This window comes from Sturnira hondurensis, unplaced genomic scaffold (assembly GCF_014824575.4).
Source record: "Sturnira hondurensis isolate 20B ecotype Veracruz unplaced genomic scaffold, ASM1482457v3 Scaffold0021632, whole genome shotgun sequence".
NCBI lineage: Eukaryota > Metazoa > Chordata > Mammalia > Chiroptera > Phyllostomidae > Sturnira > Sturnira hondurensis.
Genome location: NW_028094263.1, coordinates 1,384,630 through 1,401,064, shown reverse-complemented (window position 1 = coordinate 1,401,064; position 16,435 = coordinate 1,384,630). Strand labels below are relative to the sequence as shown.

The 16,435-nt window shown below is 51.1% G+C and overlaps 2 protein-coding genes across 3 annotated transcripts; one reads left to right on the top strand and one right to left on the bottom strand.

Annotated features, from left to right (window-relative positions):
- Window positions 1-3,723: 3,723 nt before the first annotated feature.
- MRPL27 (mitochondrial ribosomal protein L27) lies at window positions 3,724-9,061 on the bottom strand. Of its 2 annotated transcripts, none has more exons than XM_037033593.1 (4): window positions 8,960-9,061; window positions 6,259-6,390; window positions 5,789-5,856; window positions 3,724-4,104 (listed from the first exon to the last, which is right to left on the bottom strand). In XM_037033593.1, exons 1-4 carry the CDS (start codon window positions 8,997-8,999, stop codon window positions 3,898-3,900), a joined length of 447 nt encoding a protein of 148 aa, XP_036889488.1. In that variant the 5' UTR covers window positions 9,000-9,061; the 3' UTR covers window positions 3,724-3,897. The 2 variants fall into 2 exon arrangements, with proteins under 2 accessions (XP_036889488.1, XP_036889487.1); XM_037033592.1 differs by having other exon boundaries at window positions 8,921-9,014.
- Window positions 9,062-9,070: 9 nt separating this feature from the next.
- On the top strand, window positions 9,071-16,198 carry EME1 (essential meiotic structure-specific endonuclease 1). Its single transcript, XM_037033590.1, has 9 exons — window positions 9,071-9,115; window positions 10,942-11,753; window positions 11,836-11,966; window positions 13,332-13,433; window positions 13,511-13,632; window positions 13,837-13,960; window positions 14,192-14,307; window positions 15,064-15,253; window positions 15,509-16,198. Exons 2-9 carry the CDS (start codon window positions 10,967-10,969, stop codon window positions 15,683-15,685), a joined length of 1,749 nt encoding a protein of 582 aa, XP_036889485.1. The 5' UTR covers window positions 9,071-9,115; window positions 10,942-10,966; the 3' UTR covers window positions 15,686-16,198.
- The last annotated feature ends 237 nt before the right edge of the window (window positions 16,199-16,435 follow it).

The following is a 16,435-nucleotide window of genomic DNA, read 5'->3' as shown; positions in this document are numbered from 1 at the left end:
CATCAAATCCTAAGTAAATAAGGAGAAAGATTAATAACTGGGTTCAGCATACGAGAGCCAGACGGCAAATATCAGAACATTCAGAGTTGCTAGCTAAGGGCACACAGACCAGCCTGCAGGCTGACCTTGGGCTGTGGCTATGCTGACCACCCTGACCACCAATAACGGCTAGCACAAGTTTTCAGGCTTATTTTTTGAACTTGGGAGGGACGAGCACTCTGGTTCAGTCCCTGCCACTCCCACTCTGTCACAGCAGGTCCTAGTTATTCATTATTGTCACCTGCCGGAACATCTTGTATTTGCACTTGTAGCCCAGTAGACTGCGCTCTTGACTGAGGGTTTTGAGTTAAGAGGCGTGAAGTGGAAGCCCAGTAATGGTCGGAGTGCAAAGCTCCTGCAGGTGATTCCAATTTGCAGGCCTGTGAGACCTACAGGTGTGGCCTTACCCCCACTGCTCTGATGGCAGGTCTTGGGCCCCATGAGTTAGAATCACTGAAGACCAGGGACCGGGCTCCACCACGCCCAGCAGGTCAAGAGGGAAGCTTGGGGGTGGAGGCCCTCCTCTCCCATCCAGTTCCGAGGTAAGTGTCAAGTGCAGCTACTCTGCTGACAGTGTTTTCCAGCTCCATCATTCTGTAGGGTGAGCTCAGCCTAGAGGCCTGGGCTTTTTGAGGCTTCATTGAAGTCCTCCCCCGGCTGGGCCCCTGGGGTCAAGATCAGGATTCCAGTGAGGCTCAAAGTGGGGTGGTGGTGGTGGGTGGTGTTTGGGGAAGGCTGGGTCCCAGAGCTGCATAATTACTTCAGATGGAGAGGGAGAGCCAGGGTGGAGATGCTTTTGTATTTTGTGGCCTGTGTGCCCAATTTCGAGGGCAACCACGGACAACACCGCAGTTCCGTTAGCAGTGGAAGCCAAAACCAGACAATAGCCAATGGGCATCTGGAGCCGTTACCTGGGCCAATGGGAAGTGGGGCAGAGTTGGCCAGGAGGGGATCTGGGATGAGAAGTACAGAGAGCTGAGTGAGTTGGAGCTCCCCTGGCTGGCTGGCGGCTTTAGCAGAAGCCAAGCCTGTTCTTGGCCACCCCTTCTGAAGGTTTTAAACGACCTTCGTGGCTGCCAGGCCTGCAGAAGGGAGTGCCACCTATGGGACACTAGGTCATGGCATGCTACTGACCAGGACAAACTGGGGCACAGGCCAAGGAGCTGCAGAGCTGCTCACAGACACCCCAGCTCTGAATGAGGCTGCTCCCCTAGGCCAGGATTCCTGAGGTGGGAGGTAGCTCTGGGCAGGGGGTTCTGGGGTGGGGTCGGGAGGAGTCAGTCCTGTAGCCCTGCTGGCTGTTCTTGAGGTCACTCAAGGCCCATGCTCCTCCTTGGCACCCCTCTGCCATCGTGGAAACAGTCTCCTAGCCATAGTAGGGGCCACTGGTGGGTACCTACTGTCTTGCATCCCACAGTTGGGGCACGTGCACCCCTGGCCCCTCATCATCAGCCAGAAGCCCTGTTCATCTACAGGGTCACCTAGAGCCAGCCACTTGGAAAGAATGCTATGTGTGGTCTTTGATCCCTGAGGTCCTTGCCACGTTGGCACCAGTTACCTGTTACCAGTTACCGTCGATTTCTGTGACGCCACGATCTATGACCATGGGAGAGGGCTGGCACCAGGAGTCTGAGTTCAGATTCTCGGGCCCTCCTGCCTCCTTAGATCCACTGTTCCTAAGGGTGCCTGCCCCCGTCACAGGGCAAATCCCGAGTCTGTCCTCTATAAACTCCCTTGCACACATCACTCCCCCCACTGGGCTGAAGAAGAGACAGGATACAGCTATTCCCTTCTCCCTCACAAATCTCTGCCTCGGGGAGCTCACGCAGCAGCAAAGATCCTGCACCTCAGCTTCCCCTGAGTGAAGCTGATACCGGCCCCAGCCAGGTCAGTCCTACCCAGCTTCTGCAGGAGAATTCCAATCTGGGAGGGCAAGATGAGCCTGTGCAGGCAGGGCCTCGGCCTCCGCAGGGAGTGGTTTCTTCCCTGGTGTTCATCCTGGCTGTCCTGCTGCCGCTGCTGCTGCTGCACTGCCGTGAGCCCCAGTGTCGCTGGGTCCTCTGCTCCCGTCACTTCTTCCAGAGCCCCAGCCAACACACATGCGCCCTGGCCAACAACCCCTTCCCTCCATGCCCCTACCCCAACCCCAACCAAGGGCACCGGCTTTTGTTCAGTATGCAGGGGGCTTTGGAGTCTACTCTTTGGACTGCATCTTCCGGCCTGAGTTCACCCCGGGCCCTGGCAGCAGTTGGGAAAGGGTTGATAACATCCTGGTCAGTCTCCTCCCTGGCAAAGGTTAAACTGGACCCAGTGCTGGGAGCTGCTGATGAAGACAACGGTCTCTCCCCAGCTCTCCAAACTGGAGGCCTGCCCCTTCTCCCCAGCTCCTGGGAGATAGACAGCCCAGAGCCTTGGCTTCTGTGCAAGGGGAGAGGTGGCAGCTAAAGTCCTGTCAGTCCTCTCCCCAGGGATGGGCAACACTTGGGATCCTGGGTACAGAAAGCAAAATAAGCCTTCTGACCTGCAGCCTCCCCAGGTTTCGACCACCCCATCCCCTGTGACCCTCCACTCCCGCCCAACTCTGGGCACCAGACAACATGGAGATGTAGGGACAGGTTTTCTGACTCTCCCTCCGAAGGTCGTCAGACACAGCTGCCAAATTGAGAGAATGAGCTAGTGGCCACGAGAGAGTGGCATCTCTTCACACCCCAGCGCACTTCAGAAATGCTGAGTGTCTGAACTTTGGGCCCCGGACTCAGTGGACAGAACTAAGGGGATGGGGAGAGGGACATGGGGACAGGAAGTTTGGGCCCTGCTCTCTGACTCTAAATCCGGAGCTTCATTTTGAGCCACCCAGGACTTCACGATCCCTGAGACTGCCCCCTCCCTACTTCAGCACATCCAACAACCAGGACCACAGGCACCAGGTGAGACTTCCTTCCTGGCCCTTCCACTGGAAGCCAAGCCTCTCAAGGTCTTGGGTGGGGTTGGCAATGAAAGATCGCCCCCAGACCACTCCAAACCCAGACTTGGCATTCCTGAAGCCCATCTTTGCTGCTGTTCCTGGTTTGTGATACACCAAGAACCAGAAAAGAATGTGAGCTTGGCGTGTCTCTCCAGGTGTGCAGGAAGAAGCCCATCTGTCACTCACTCTGTCATTAGAAGGATCTTTTTTTAAAAATAATTATTTATTGTTGTTCAATTGCAGCTGTCCGCATTTCCCCCCAAGTGCTCCCCCCGCCACCCCTGCCGAATCCCCCCAGAAGGATCTCAGTATTCTGGGACAGGTGGCACCTTTCTGCCCCGGACAGCGGAGACAGGAAGGGATCTGCCATGCAGCCATTTCTGGGGCTGCCAACCCAGCTCCCTCTGAGTGTGGCCTCAGAAAAGAAATGTGATCGGGGTGCTTCCTGTTGGTCCCTCCTACCTGCTTCCCAGCCCAGCTTCTGTGGGATCCAGAAAGGGGAAGCAGCCGTGACAACCTCAAGCACAAGCGCTCCCGCTCCCCCCTGAGGGATGCTGCCGAAGTAACCCCTTCCTCTGACACAGTCCTCTCTAGTCATTGCTCACTCTAACAGGCCCCTTTCCTGCTTGGAGGTTCCCTGGGTGTGCACTAGAGAACACACGAAAGACCCACAAATCAATAGGGAGCTCCTCCCAGGTTTGTCCCCAAATAGCACAGACTCATGACTCCAGCTAACTTTATTTTTGGCCTCAGGTCAGGTCTCCAAAGGGTTTCCCAGCCAGTCACTTCACAGACTTTTTCCTCAGGAGGCTTGTAAACACCCCAACTCTTGACTTCTGGTACCACCTGCCCCTGTCACCCGGGCTCCAGCTGTCCAAGTCTTGAGTATGAGCTCAAAGCATAGCCACCAGTTTGAAGGTGCCCTCAGGCTTGGCAGGAACCACGTGGACAAAAGTCTTATAGAGCACAGCCCCCTTGGGCAGCCTGGTGACCAGATCCACAGCCTCCGAGTTGTTGGGGTGGGGCACGTAGACCTCTTTAGTGTAGCGGACGACCCCCTCCTCCAGGGCGTACAGACACTTCTTCTTCCCCAGGCCCACCTGCAACACAGACCTGCTCAGCTGCATGCAGGAAAGCCTGGGAGGTGGTCTGTCCTGGGGCTGTAGGACAGACTTCTCACAAGGGGTCGAGCCCTGGGGCCAAAGGAAGGGTTCAGAAAGCTCCTTCTCAGGTCCCTTTCCCACTGCTTGACACTGCCTTGCCTTCCACTTCTTTGCCGTCTCCATGACAGAGGAGGAAAAGAAAATGACAGCCAATCTAGGTGACTGCTCAGTCCCCAAGGGCTGTTAACTTAGACCCACACCTGTGCAACTGACTAGAAGCCCCACTGGACAGACTCTCAAAACAGGCCCAGGAAAATGCCCCTACTTAGATTTCAAAAATACTGGAGTTATCATAATAAACACTAGTTTGACATACGTTTTCATTTATATAGTGATCTACCAAATTTAGGCTTTAAGGAAAGAGCAGACCAAAGCTATATGGACAATGTATATGTGAAGAAAACAATAATGATATCAGGTAATACTTATATATAGTGCTTACCATGGTAAGCACTGTTCTAAGCCCTTTTATAATATTAATATATAATAATACAGCCCTTTTATATCCATCAACTCATTTAATTTTCATCTGTTTAGTAACTACTATTTCTAACTTTTTCAGACAAGAAACGCGAGCAAAAAGATTAAATAAATTGTATGTTGTAATTTTTTACCTGTATATATTCTAGCTTTTTTCTTTTGGAATCTGAGACTAGACGTGTGACAGTTTTCATCCAGGCGGCCCAGCATTATTTATTATTTCTCTGATTAAAAGAATGGACTCTGGAGCCAGGACACTCGATTCAAACCCCAGCACTGCTACTTGTCATGTTTGATCTGGGCAAGTTACTCTACTTCACTCAAGTCTCAGTTTTTTCATCTGCCAAGCAGGGATATCAACGACGTAATAGGGTCACCTCAAGGACTAAATGAGTGAGCAATCTGAAAGGGCTTAGAATACTTGGAATACTCTAGCTCAAAACACGTTGGCTTTTATTATTGTTGTCATTATTTTAGTAAGTCCCAAGAGTTAACGCAGCCAATGTCTCAAGTTCTAAAAGATAAAGCTACACGAATACAACCAACTCACATACAGGTTAGTATTTTTGAAATTATAGGTCACTATCAGTCTTTCTGTTCCCATTAAAATTGCCAAAAAGGGGTAGGGTATGGGGGCATTTGAAGTTAATTACAAAGGAATCAATTCTACTGTATTAAGTTCAAGCTCTCTTTCAGCCATCTAGGAACAACTTTATGCAAAGGAAGAATTCTTAGAAATAAATAAAAATGAATAAATTATCATCAGTTTCCCAAGATTCAGAAAAATAAATCACTAGGCATCTTTTTCTCCAAGAAGTGGGGGTTAGTAAGGAAACCCAGTGCTACTCCAAGTCAAAACACAGGGATCGGAGAGTCAGGCAGACAAGGTCCAAACCCCGCTCTGCTACTCGGGCTCCTCCACTGTCTAAACCTCTGACATCCTACCTGTGAAATGGAAGTAACCGCCTACCTCACAGGGAAGGAGCAAGGAGTAGATGAGATACCATAGGCATGGGAATCAGTACAGTGCTTGTTAAGCACCCCCAAAATGCAGGTGTTTTATTATTATTTCTGTGCTTAGAAGCATGGAAAGGTGGTCCCAGAGAAGAAAGTGGGGTGGGCAGGGCAGAAAATAACTCACATGGGCACCTGGGTGCCAGCGAAAGTGGCGCTGAGTCCCCAGGATATTGCCGGCGTGAACATAGTGACCTAGGAGAGAAGTCCACAGTGCACTGACTCCAGGGCAGCACAGAGAACTGCTAAGAAAACACGATGCGGCCCATACTATCCTGGCCCCAGTGTTGCGCAACAGCCCCTGGGCCTGCCCCTGGGAAAAACCAGCTCCCAGATGGCTCAGTGAGAGCAGAGCTGTCCCCCAACCAGCGGCCTCTTCTCTCCAGTCGCATGCCCAAGGTTCACACTGTCTGCTCTCCCTCGGGCCCCCCACCCCACCTTGGTTTTATCTGACTCTTTAATCTGGAGCCAATGCTCTGCTGAGCTAAGCAGAGAGCACCCAGCTAGGTACTTGCATGCTTTTCCTGCTCTTCAAAGGAATGCCAGGGCACAGGGTAGGGGTACAGATGGAAAATGGAAGCCAGGGTACACCCTCACCCTCCATTTTCTTGATGCCAAAGCGTTTGCCTGGTGACTTCCCACCGAGGTTTTTGGAGCTACCACCTGTCTTCTTGGATGCATATCTGACAGCAAGAGCCGCAGCCTGAGGGGGCTTCAGCAGGGCTGTGACTGCGGAGAGAACAGAACTGTTTAGGCAGGCTCTTTCTCCGCCTGGGCGGGCCATGTGCTAGTTTGAGATGGGAGAAGGCAGTGGCGGGGGAGGCGAGGAAGCTCCGGGAACAGAATACCACCTAACTGCATTGGTTTTCAGGGAGTGTCTGAAGTCCTTGGCTTTCTCCCATGGAGGGGAGAAGCAATTCGTTGTACTGTCCAAAGAGTAAGCACTACATGAGATGTTTGTATGTGTGCTGTGTGTGACCAGGGGATGAGGGGTGGGGCAGTAAAATACTAATGGGGAAAAAACCCCAAAACACCATGTACCTTGGGTCTGGACACATTCAGCCCTGCTGAGAAGTAACAAACACCACAAAATTAGAAGCCAGCAAGAGTACACCACAAAACTGCCTATTTCAGCCTCGCTCCCATCATGCCCTCACGGCTCCTTGCACTGTGGAGGGGCCAGACCACAGAGCCCAGCAACAGGACATCCAGAAAGAGACTCCTGCTTTGGCCTCAACCACCACTTCCTTAGCCTTCTACCCCTCCACTGCACACCATGTACTTGTACACAAGAAGGGCAGCTTCCCTAAGGACAGCTCCCACAGCATCGTGGCCACTGCGTAAGGCTGGGCCCTTTCTTCAGCAAGCCCACCACGCACAGGTCCAGCCAAGAAGATGGACACTCTGTCCTGTGAATCTGACCTCTCTATACTCATTCCAATGTGCTCAGTGGCATTTGTTTTAAAAAGGAAAGCAAACTATAATTCATGCTAACCAAGATGGAAGTCCCTTGCTACATGACAAGCCCAGGGCTGGCAGTCCTTGTTTCCAGGTCTCCAGACACAGCCACGGTTAGTACATCAGGGCCATGGCAGGTCTAAGAGAAACCCTGTGGGTGTCTGGAGCCTGTAAGTTCAGAGTTCCCAAAGCGTGAGTTTCTGAAGTTTTAGTAAGAACAGAGACTAACTGGGGCACAGGACCAGAGATAAGGACTTAGACAGATAACACATGAAATGCCCAGTACAACAGCCTACCTGAATTTCAATAGCTCTTCATGCGTTCACTCACTCACATATTAAGCTCAGGAACTGGGCCTTTGCTTTACCTACATTATCTCATTCACAAATCTTTGCCATCCACTCTACTCCTCAGCCCTCTCCTCTCTGTAAGTGACACTACCACCTACGCAGTTGTTCAGGCAGAAATCAGGGAGTCATCGCATATCCCTTCCCTTTGCTCTCCCCAAACATCAAGTTCACCAGCAAGCTCTGTGGGTTCTACACCCAAAACAGAGCTCAAACCCATCCATTCCCTCCAAGTACACCGCCACTAACATCCTGGCTAGATCATCTCTCACCAGGGCTGGTGTTACAGCTTCCCATCTGGTTTCCTCATTTCTATTCCTATCCTCTTTAGGTTCACATAAGAACAAGAGTTTGCTTCTCAAAATTTAAACTTGAGTCAGGCCACACATTTGCCCTTCACTCTCTTACAGAGCCAAGCTTTCTGTCATCCTTCAGGTCTTAACTTAGATGTTACCTCCTCAGAGGGCTCTCCTGACCAACCAACCTAAACGAGGACACACATGAAGGCCAACATGCATGTGCACACACTTGCTTTCACAGCTTCATTTTATTTACATGCTCATTTATTGGGTTATCCACTAGAAAGAACTTGTCCTGGGGATAGAGATACTATGTCTTTCTCTTCTACTGAGAGCCCCACAGTGTTTGGCACAAAGACAGACCTCAATTTGTGGAGTGAACAGATTAACGTTTTGAGCCCTGGTGTGGCAATGTTAGTAACCTATATTTTTATAGATGAAAAGAGTTCATCATCACCAAGCCCTTATTATATGAAATTTTAAAGGGATTTATCTAAGAAAAAGAAGATAAAAAATATGAAAAGTAAAATGACAGCAAATTCACAATTATTAACAACCACACCTAACACAAAAGCAAACTAAGCAGACAGCTAGAACAGGAGCGGAGTCACAGAAATGGAAATCACATGGAGGGTTAGCAACAGGGGAGTGGGAGGGGGAGAGAGGGAGAAAAGGTACAGAGAATAAGTAGCATAAATGGTAGGTAGAAAATAGAAGGGGGGGTTAAGAATAGCATAGGATATGTAGAAGCCAAAGAACTTACATGTATGATCCATGGACATGAACTAAAGGAGGAGAATGTGGGTGGGAGGGGATGTGCAGGGCAAAGGGGAATAAAGTGGGGGAAATGGGACAACTGAAATAGCATAATAAAATATGTATTTTTAAAAAGAAAGTGACCAAATAAAACCAGAGAGATGAAGCGGCAAGCTCATGTCACCAATTGCTAGGGAAGCTGTGTTTGCTCGCCAGGCAGAGGAAGGACAGGAGTTCCTAGAACCACCACCCACAGCTCTGCCACCCTAGACGTCACGTGATAGGCGACAGCCGTCCCTCAAACCTCGTGGGCCCCGCACACTCCTCCCCACACCCCGCACCGGGGTTCCACGTAGGGAGAGGCCTCCAACCCAGGCTCCCTGCAGGGTCGCCATGCACCTCCACCACTCGGCCGGTAGCAACTCCGCGCCCCCTTACCGGCAGCCCTGGTGCTCAGTGCGAGCGCCGCCGACGCCATATTTGCCGTACACTCGCTTCCGGTCTCAAAAAAAATCGTCCGCTTCTGCTTCCGCTGCCGAAGATCTACTTCCGGGTCCTGCTTGGCCATTGAAAGAATGGCGGGAGAAGCTGGAGGTGAGCTGGCTCTACCCAAGCCGCTGCCGATACAGACGCGGCGGTCAAGGCTGGGCGGTCAAGGCTGGGCGGTCAAGGTTGGGCGGTCAAGCTGGGCGGGCAAGGCTGGGCGGGCAAGGCTGGGCTGGCAAGGCTGGGCTTCCCTCCTGGGCACTGCTCCACAGGGCCTTGGTGGCCTGGGCGTCCATTGCCACGGTGTGCGGATGAACCGAGGAGCGTTGCTGGAAGAGGAGCGCTCCCTGCAGGGCCCGCCCGTCCCACTCCCTGATTTTGCAGGAGTCTACCGAGGCCCTGCGAGGCTACAGGGATGAGGTCCCTCCCTAGTCATTGAGCCTACTTTACAGAGCTCATACTGTGTGCCAGATATTGAACTAAGCGCTGTAGAAGATGCATGGTTTCTTTTGTTTCTCACCACCTTATAAAGTAGGCATTGTCATTATCCTTGTTTTGTTTTGTTTTACTAAAGAAGAACATGAGGCCCAGAAAATTACATGGCTTATCCTGACTCACACCTCCAGTGTTAGTATGTATTTGTTCAAAGAATGACTCTTGCTCACGACACGGCAGTTGCACACCTGTGTACGTTTGCAATAAAACTGAAAGCACATCCACACAAAAACTTTTACATGAGTGTCCAAGGGCAGCATTATTTTTTAAAAGATTTTACTTATTTATTTTTAGACAGAAGGGAAGAGGAGGAGAGAAACATCAATGTGTTGTTGCTTCTTGCACACCCCCCAACCCAGGACCTGGCCCACAGCCCAGACCTGTGCCCTGACTGGGAATCAAACCAGTGACCCCTCGGTTCTCAGGCTGGCACCCAATCCACTGAGCCACACCGGCCAGGGCAATGGCAGCATCATTCATAATAGCCCAAAATGGAAACAAACCAAATGTCCAGCAATTGATGAAAAGATAAACAAAATGTGTCATGTCTATACAGTGGAGTATTATGTAGCCATCAAAACCAATGAAGTTCCAGCTGGTGTGGCTCAGTGGATTGAGTGCTGGCCTGCTAACTGAAAGGTTGCCAGTTTGATTCCCAGTCAGGGCATGTGCCTGGGTTGTGGGCTGGGTCCCAGTTGGGGGCACATGAGGGGCAACCAATTGATGCATATCTGGCACATTGATATTTCTCTCCCTCTCTTTCTCGCTCCCTTCCCCTCTCTCTAAAAATGAAGTCTTTTAAAAGAAAAAGAAAAGTAATGAAGCACTAAAACATGTTACAACATAAATGAACCTTGCCTGCTAAGGGAAAGAAGTCAGTCACAAGAGACCACATACTGTATGATTCTATTGACTTGAAACATCTAGAACAAGCAAAAATAGGTTTGTGGTTGCCAAGGGCTGAGGGGAAGGGAAATGGATGACTGCTTAATGGCTATGAGATTTCTTCTGGGGTTGATGAAAATATTCTGGAATTAGTAGTGATGGTTGCACAACCATGTGAATATACAAAGAAACATTGTACTGAATGCTTTAAAAGGATACATTTTAAGGCATCTCATTTTTTTTTTAAAGAATTACGTTTGTCATCTCCATTTCAAATGCAAAATCAGTGTGAGGAGGTGGGGTGAATCTTGTTACTACTATTTCATTAACATCTTGTATTATTAACGTCCACTTTGCTTATATCTCACCTTGACCTAGAGAGGATTTGAGACTACAGGCATAGGTGTTCTGAGCTCCAGGCTGAGTGTCTTGGGGACAGTTCTCATGTCTCTGTTTCTCTGTATTATATTTAGCTCCATAATGCTTGGCCATAGGACACATCTAGTGGACTGAACGGAATGCCACAGTCTGTCTCACCTTCCTTTGTCTTTTAGAGAATTAATTTGATATCACGTATTGATGGCTCTAAAGGAGTTGTCGCTCTCACTGGAATCCAGTGAGAGTGATTCTGAGGAGTTGCCAGTGTTTACCTTTCTGAAGAAGAAACCATCTTCAACAATGAGAAAGCAGCCTCAGAGGGAAGAGAAGATTGTGGTGGTCGATACCTCGGATTCTGAGACCTCCTGTCCTCCATCACCAAGGTTGAAAGATCCACCACCTGTCCCAGGTACAGCTGAAACTGTCATACAAACACAGTCAGCCGGGGTGCTAAGCAGTGGAAGTGAGGATGAGGAGCAGCTTATTCCCCTGGCTGAGAGGCTCACATGTAAGTTTTTGACCCACAAGCAGCTGAGCCCCGAGGACTCTAGCTCCCCAGTTAAACGTGGTTTGGATCATAAAAATAACAAAGGAGCATCATGTGACAGGAAGAAACAGTGGTCTCCAAAAACCTGTGATGATCCCCTCTGTTACACCTCGGAGAGGTGTACATCAAATAACAAGGACCCTGGAGTAGACAGTGCATGCCATCCGCCTCCAGCCTACCAAGCTTCCGGCCCTCTCCAGAGCTACAACTTAATGGTAACAAAAACAAATGCTGAGGTCCCTCCATCTCAGAAGAGAGCCAAGCACAGTCAGGAGATCCAGAGGAGAGGCTCAAAGGGATGCCAGCCATGGGGACAAGCAAGCCAGAAGGAAAATGCCCTGACACAATCGCAAAGGAAAAAGAAGGCAGCACTGGTCAGCAGGCCGAAAACCCAGAAGCCGGAGGAGGGCTTGAAACACCTCGTGGTGGTGCTGGATCCAGGTCCTCCCAGCATCTGTCTTCACCCTGGGCCGGGCCTCTGCTTCCTGGGCCACCCTAACAGCCCCTGTTCTGTCTGTTGCAGTGCTTTTACAGACCGACGGTGGGGGCCAGCTCCTCGGAGCGCTGCAGGCCATGGAGTGCTGCTGTGCGATTGAGGCCCAGGCCGTGCCGTGCAGCCTCACCTGGAGGAGGAGGAGGGCTCGGCCGGCTGTGGTAGGGCTTTTCTGGCTCTGTCTATCCTCTCCCTCCCGCCTCCCCTCATACACCTCAGTCAAGGCCCTGGCAGGAACGCAGATGGTACACTCAGGATAATTTGAGGGGGATTTAATAAGGGACTGTTTTCCAAGGCATGGGCAGGGTACAAGGAAACTACAAAGGACAATGCAGTATTTCAGGGTAATAACAGCATTAACTCAGGGTTTCTCCCTCTCAGGTATTGTTGCCATTTCAGGCAGTTCTCTTGTGCTGAGCTGTCCTATGTGTTGTAGAATGCTTAGCAGCCTCCCTGGCATCTACCCACTAGATGCCAGTGGCACTCCTCCCAGTTGTGACAATCAAAAATGTCTCCAGATATTGCAGATGTTCCTTGTGGGAGGAAAGTCACCCAGGTTGGGTACCACCAGGTTATCATAGTTGTTACCATGCCTAGGCCTGAAGGGGTGAGGGGAGGAAGTGGTTACCAGAATCCAGGATAGAAATGTAGAGGATCATCTTGAAAGAAGCTTGACCTCCAGCAGAGGAGTGTAGAAAATCCTGTGACCCTGTTGGGAAGGGGCCAAGGGAAGAAATACCATGACTCAAGTATCCTTCCCTCCAATCTCCTGCTGGTTTTTCCACGAGCCATTCCCAGCCAGAGTGCATGCGGACCCTGTGATGTAGGCTGTAGAGAGCGCAGGGTTGGAGGGGGGCGGCGGGTGGAGAGTGGGTCTGTGGGCCAGAGGGAATGGACTCTGCACAGGCTTCCTTATTCTCAGTGGGCTTTGGGAGTAGATGGGCTTGTGTTTGCATCAGAGCCTGTGGCTTTATTGCTGTGACTCTGGGCGAATTATTTGATCACTTTGTGCCTCGTGTATAAAATGAGAACACTGTTATATGCCTTTCATTCCCCACCCCGCCCCTGTGTTTTGGGGACTAAATGAGATAACCAAGCACTGAGCTCTTAGGTAGGCACAGGGTACATGTTCCCTCCTGGCCCAGGCTCCCCAGGGTACTATAGCTCCTGTACCTTTCGTCCGTCTCATCTGCGAATCCGAAATATTCCACCCTGCATTTTCAAGAGTCTAGATGAAACAATATTTTTTTGCTCCCTTGTTTGATCTCATAATTTTCTCAGCCCATTTCACTAAAGTTCTTTTATTATCCACCACCTTTGAGGTGCAATATACCAAGGCTGAATAGTTGAGACTGGGGAGGGACAGGATCGTAGGTTATTGGTTCTTGCCACCGTGACTTCATTCTGGAAGAAAAAGAATAAAGCGACGTGGGCTAGGCTGATGGGGTTGAGGTCTTTCACCCAGAAGGTCTGGGTTTCGCAGGTGGTAAACACCTGCTGACTTGTCTGCCTCTGCTGGGTTCCAGGTGCCCTGGCAGGATGGAGAGGAGGGCTGGGTGGAGGAGCCGGTGGTCCTGGTGCTGCTCTTGGCAGAGGCGTTTGTGTTCATGGTCCACAACTTCAAGCAGGTGGGCAGAGCTGGAGGGGTGGGCACTGAGGCATGGCACACGGGCAGCATTAATGCGGTTTCTGCCCCTTTATGCAGGGAAGTGCAGGTGGCACTGAGGACGGGAAAGAAACACTTCGGGGCTTTGTAACTGACATCACGGCAAGGACAGCAGGGAAAGCTCTGTCACTGGTGATTGTGGATCCCGAGAAACGCCTCAGGTTTGGATTCATCCTCGAGATTTAGCATTGAATGGGGCAGTTCTTGGGCCATCAGGGGTGAATATATTCATCCCAGATCTGGGTCCCTTGCCACAGAGCATCCCTGCCAAGCCCTGTGTGATGCTGTGGTCCAGTCTTCTCATGCCTCTTCTGCTTCAGCTCAGCCTGAAGGCGCCGCCCTTCTTTGATTTCCTCCCATTCCAGTGCCCCGAATACACCAAAGAGAAGGAAGCAGGGAGTGGCAAACAGAGAACAGGCCAAGAAGAAGAAAAATAAACCACCAGAGGCCAACACAGGGCCCACAGTGTCCAGGGTAGACATGGAAAAGGTAAGAAATCCTGTTGCCTGAGGCAGGCTGGGCACCCACTCTGATCTAACCCAAGTTGCTATGGAGAAAGAGTGAAATGTCTGCCGGCCAGTACTCTGCCTTGGTACTGGGTAGGAAAGAAGGAGCCAAACAGGAGCCGAGGGGCTGGGGTGCAGCCTCAGTGAACAGGGAGGGGAGAACCCCTTCAGACTAGTCTCACCTGCACTCTAGTCTCTCTGCCTTTGGGTTTAGGCGTTGGTTGATCTGCAGCTACACACCGACGCCCAGGCTCGAGTTGTGCAGAGCTGGAAAGAGCTGGCCGACTTCGCATGCGCATTCACAAAGGCTGTGGCCGAAGCACCCTTCAAGTAAGTGCCCCAGCAAATCCCAGCCCCACTGCTGGGTCTCGTCCTGTACAGCGGTTCCAGGGTCCAGAGATGTCCCTTTCCCCTGAACTGCGTTGTCAGTCCATCGTCTCTTGGGCATGAAGCAGGAGCTGACCTCATGCTGGGGGTTCTGGGGAAGAGCCCTCCAGCCCCGTCCCTTTCAGACATTCTGCTTGTAGCTTCTGGGTTTGTGTTCTGCCGGTTGGTGGCGGTCACCAGCTGGCCAGGTTGCCAGGATTCATTACAGGTCAGGTCACAATGTGATAGGCTCTTGTAAAATGGAATTTTTAGCCTATTGAGCTAAAGGAGTGTTCATAGTCAGAATTTTAAATTAGTAACTCAGAGACAGTCTAGTCCAGGTCCCTCATTCTCTACCCGAAGGAACTGAGGCCTGAAAAGACTTAACAAGTTCCTAGCAAGTTGGAAGAAGCGGAGCAGATAGCACACTGCCAGGAACCCAGTCCGCGACGTCTGACCCTGTGTGCTGCCTCTGGTCGATGCAGCCCATCTCAACATAAAAGACTCTCGTGCTTTTCTGGTACCTTCTCTGTTAATGAGAAGGACTAGATGTTGCTTTTAAGGGAACCTGCAACTGGCACTGCTTGGGATCAAAGTGAGCGAGATACAACCTGTCCACCTCTTCCAAAGTCACTGGAGGGAGGGGTTTAAGTCCCCAGTTAAGGGGACAGGTACAGGACACTAACCAGTGACTCAGCTCTTCATCTGTGCTGTTTACAGGAAACTGCGAGATCAAACTAGTTTCTCCTTCTGCCTGGAGAGTGACTGGACTGGAGGGGCGAAGGTAGACCGTACTGGCAGGGGACTTGCTCAGGTCTGGAGGAGACAGATTCAGCAGCTGAACCGCGTCAGCCTGGAAATGGCCAGTGCCATTGTGGCTGCCTATCCCTCCCCACAGCTCTTGGCCCAGGTATGTTGCTCAGGGGCCGCGGCCCAGGGCCCTGCGACCTCAGTGGGACTCCTACAGGTTTTCATGGGTAGCATTTGTGAGAGCCTGAGAGAGCCTTGTAGGTCAATGGTGCAGGTCAGCTGAGACCCGAGTTAACACTGACGCAGGGTGGGAGGACAGTTTCTCGTTCCCTGCCCCAGGGGCACCTCACTCTTGTTCATAAATGGGGGATGACTGTGGATGGTGCAGTACTAAGAGATCATTTTCCTCTTTCAGGCTTACAGGCAGTGTTTTTCAGAGCAAGAACGCCAGAATCTGCTTGCAGACATACAGGTGCGCCGTGGGGAAGGCATAACATCCACCTCCCGCCGTGTTGGACCAGAGCTGTCCAGACGTGTCTACCTTCAGATGACCGCACTGCAGCCAGATCTCTCTTTGGACAGTGCAGACTAAAGCTAGCCCTCGGGGACAAGACAAAAAGCTACAGCTTTCCACCTCACCCACCTCGGGACATGACTACAGTGAAGGGATGGGAAGTGCTTCCCGTAGCACGGGCCTGGTCAGGTCCGTCACAGACTGGTAGGTGTCGTGATCTTTGCAGGTCTCCCTGTCAGCTGGCTGGGATATCTGCCTTTCACCAGCATTCAGTGCCCCACTCCTGGCAAAAATCAGCTGCTGTGCACGAGCCACTCCTACCCCAGCCTCTGCCCCAGCCAGCCCCCAAAACACAAAGGAACACAGACAGACTGCTCAGACACATGTTTAATAGTTGTAGAAATCCAAAAGAACCTTGAGAGAACTGCCCTTGGCAGACCGACTTTACTAGGCTGGGTGTGCACCAGCCTTGGACACACTGGGGCTGCCTCAACCAGCCAGGGAACGGGTCTGATCACTGTGCCGACTTCTGTATCTCAGTCTTATTTTATGTACTACGTGGTTAGTTTCAATAAAGCATTTGTACCAATGGCTCTGGAGCTTGGAGGAAGACTAAAGGAATGTGTAGTGATACCAAGTAAGGTGGGGGGGTACACAGCAGAGCTATCCTTCGGGGAGCAAAGTCATTTCTTCCAGTATCAGAGTCACAAGTGGCAGTCCTATCCAACTGGGCCACTATGGCTTAGAAGCTGGACCCATCCTCTTCGTGTCTGGGTTATAACAGGTTCTCGCTCTCCTGGGTGAGAGGCGAGGAGCTCGCCATCTGAC

Coding starts and splice junctions, on each gene's coding strand:
- MRPL27 (XM_037033592.1), bottom strand. CDS start 8,999: ATGGCGTCGGCGGCGCTCGCACTGAGCACCAGGGCTGCCGGTAAGGGG. Junction 6,391..8,920: donor CTACCGGCCGAGTGGTGGAG/GTGCATGGCGAC, acceptor TTCTCTCCGCAG/TCACAGCCCTGCTGAAGCCC. Junction 5,857..6,258: donor TGGCATCAAGAAAATGGAGG/GTGAGGGTGTAC, acceptor CTTCTCTCCTAG/GTCACTATGTTCACGCCGGC.
- EME1 (XM_037033590.1), top strand. CDS start 10,967: ATGGCTCTAAAGGAGTTGTCGCTCTCACTGGAATCCAGTGAGAGTGAT. Junction 13,633..13,836: donor GATCCCGAGAAACGCCTCAG/GTTTGGATTCAT, acceptor CTCCCATTCCAG/TGCCCCGAATACACCAAAGA. Junction 13,961..14,191: donor CCAGGGTAGACATGGAAAAG/GTAAGAAATCCT, acceptor CTTTGGGTTTAG/GCGTTGGTTGATCTGCAGCT.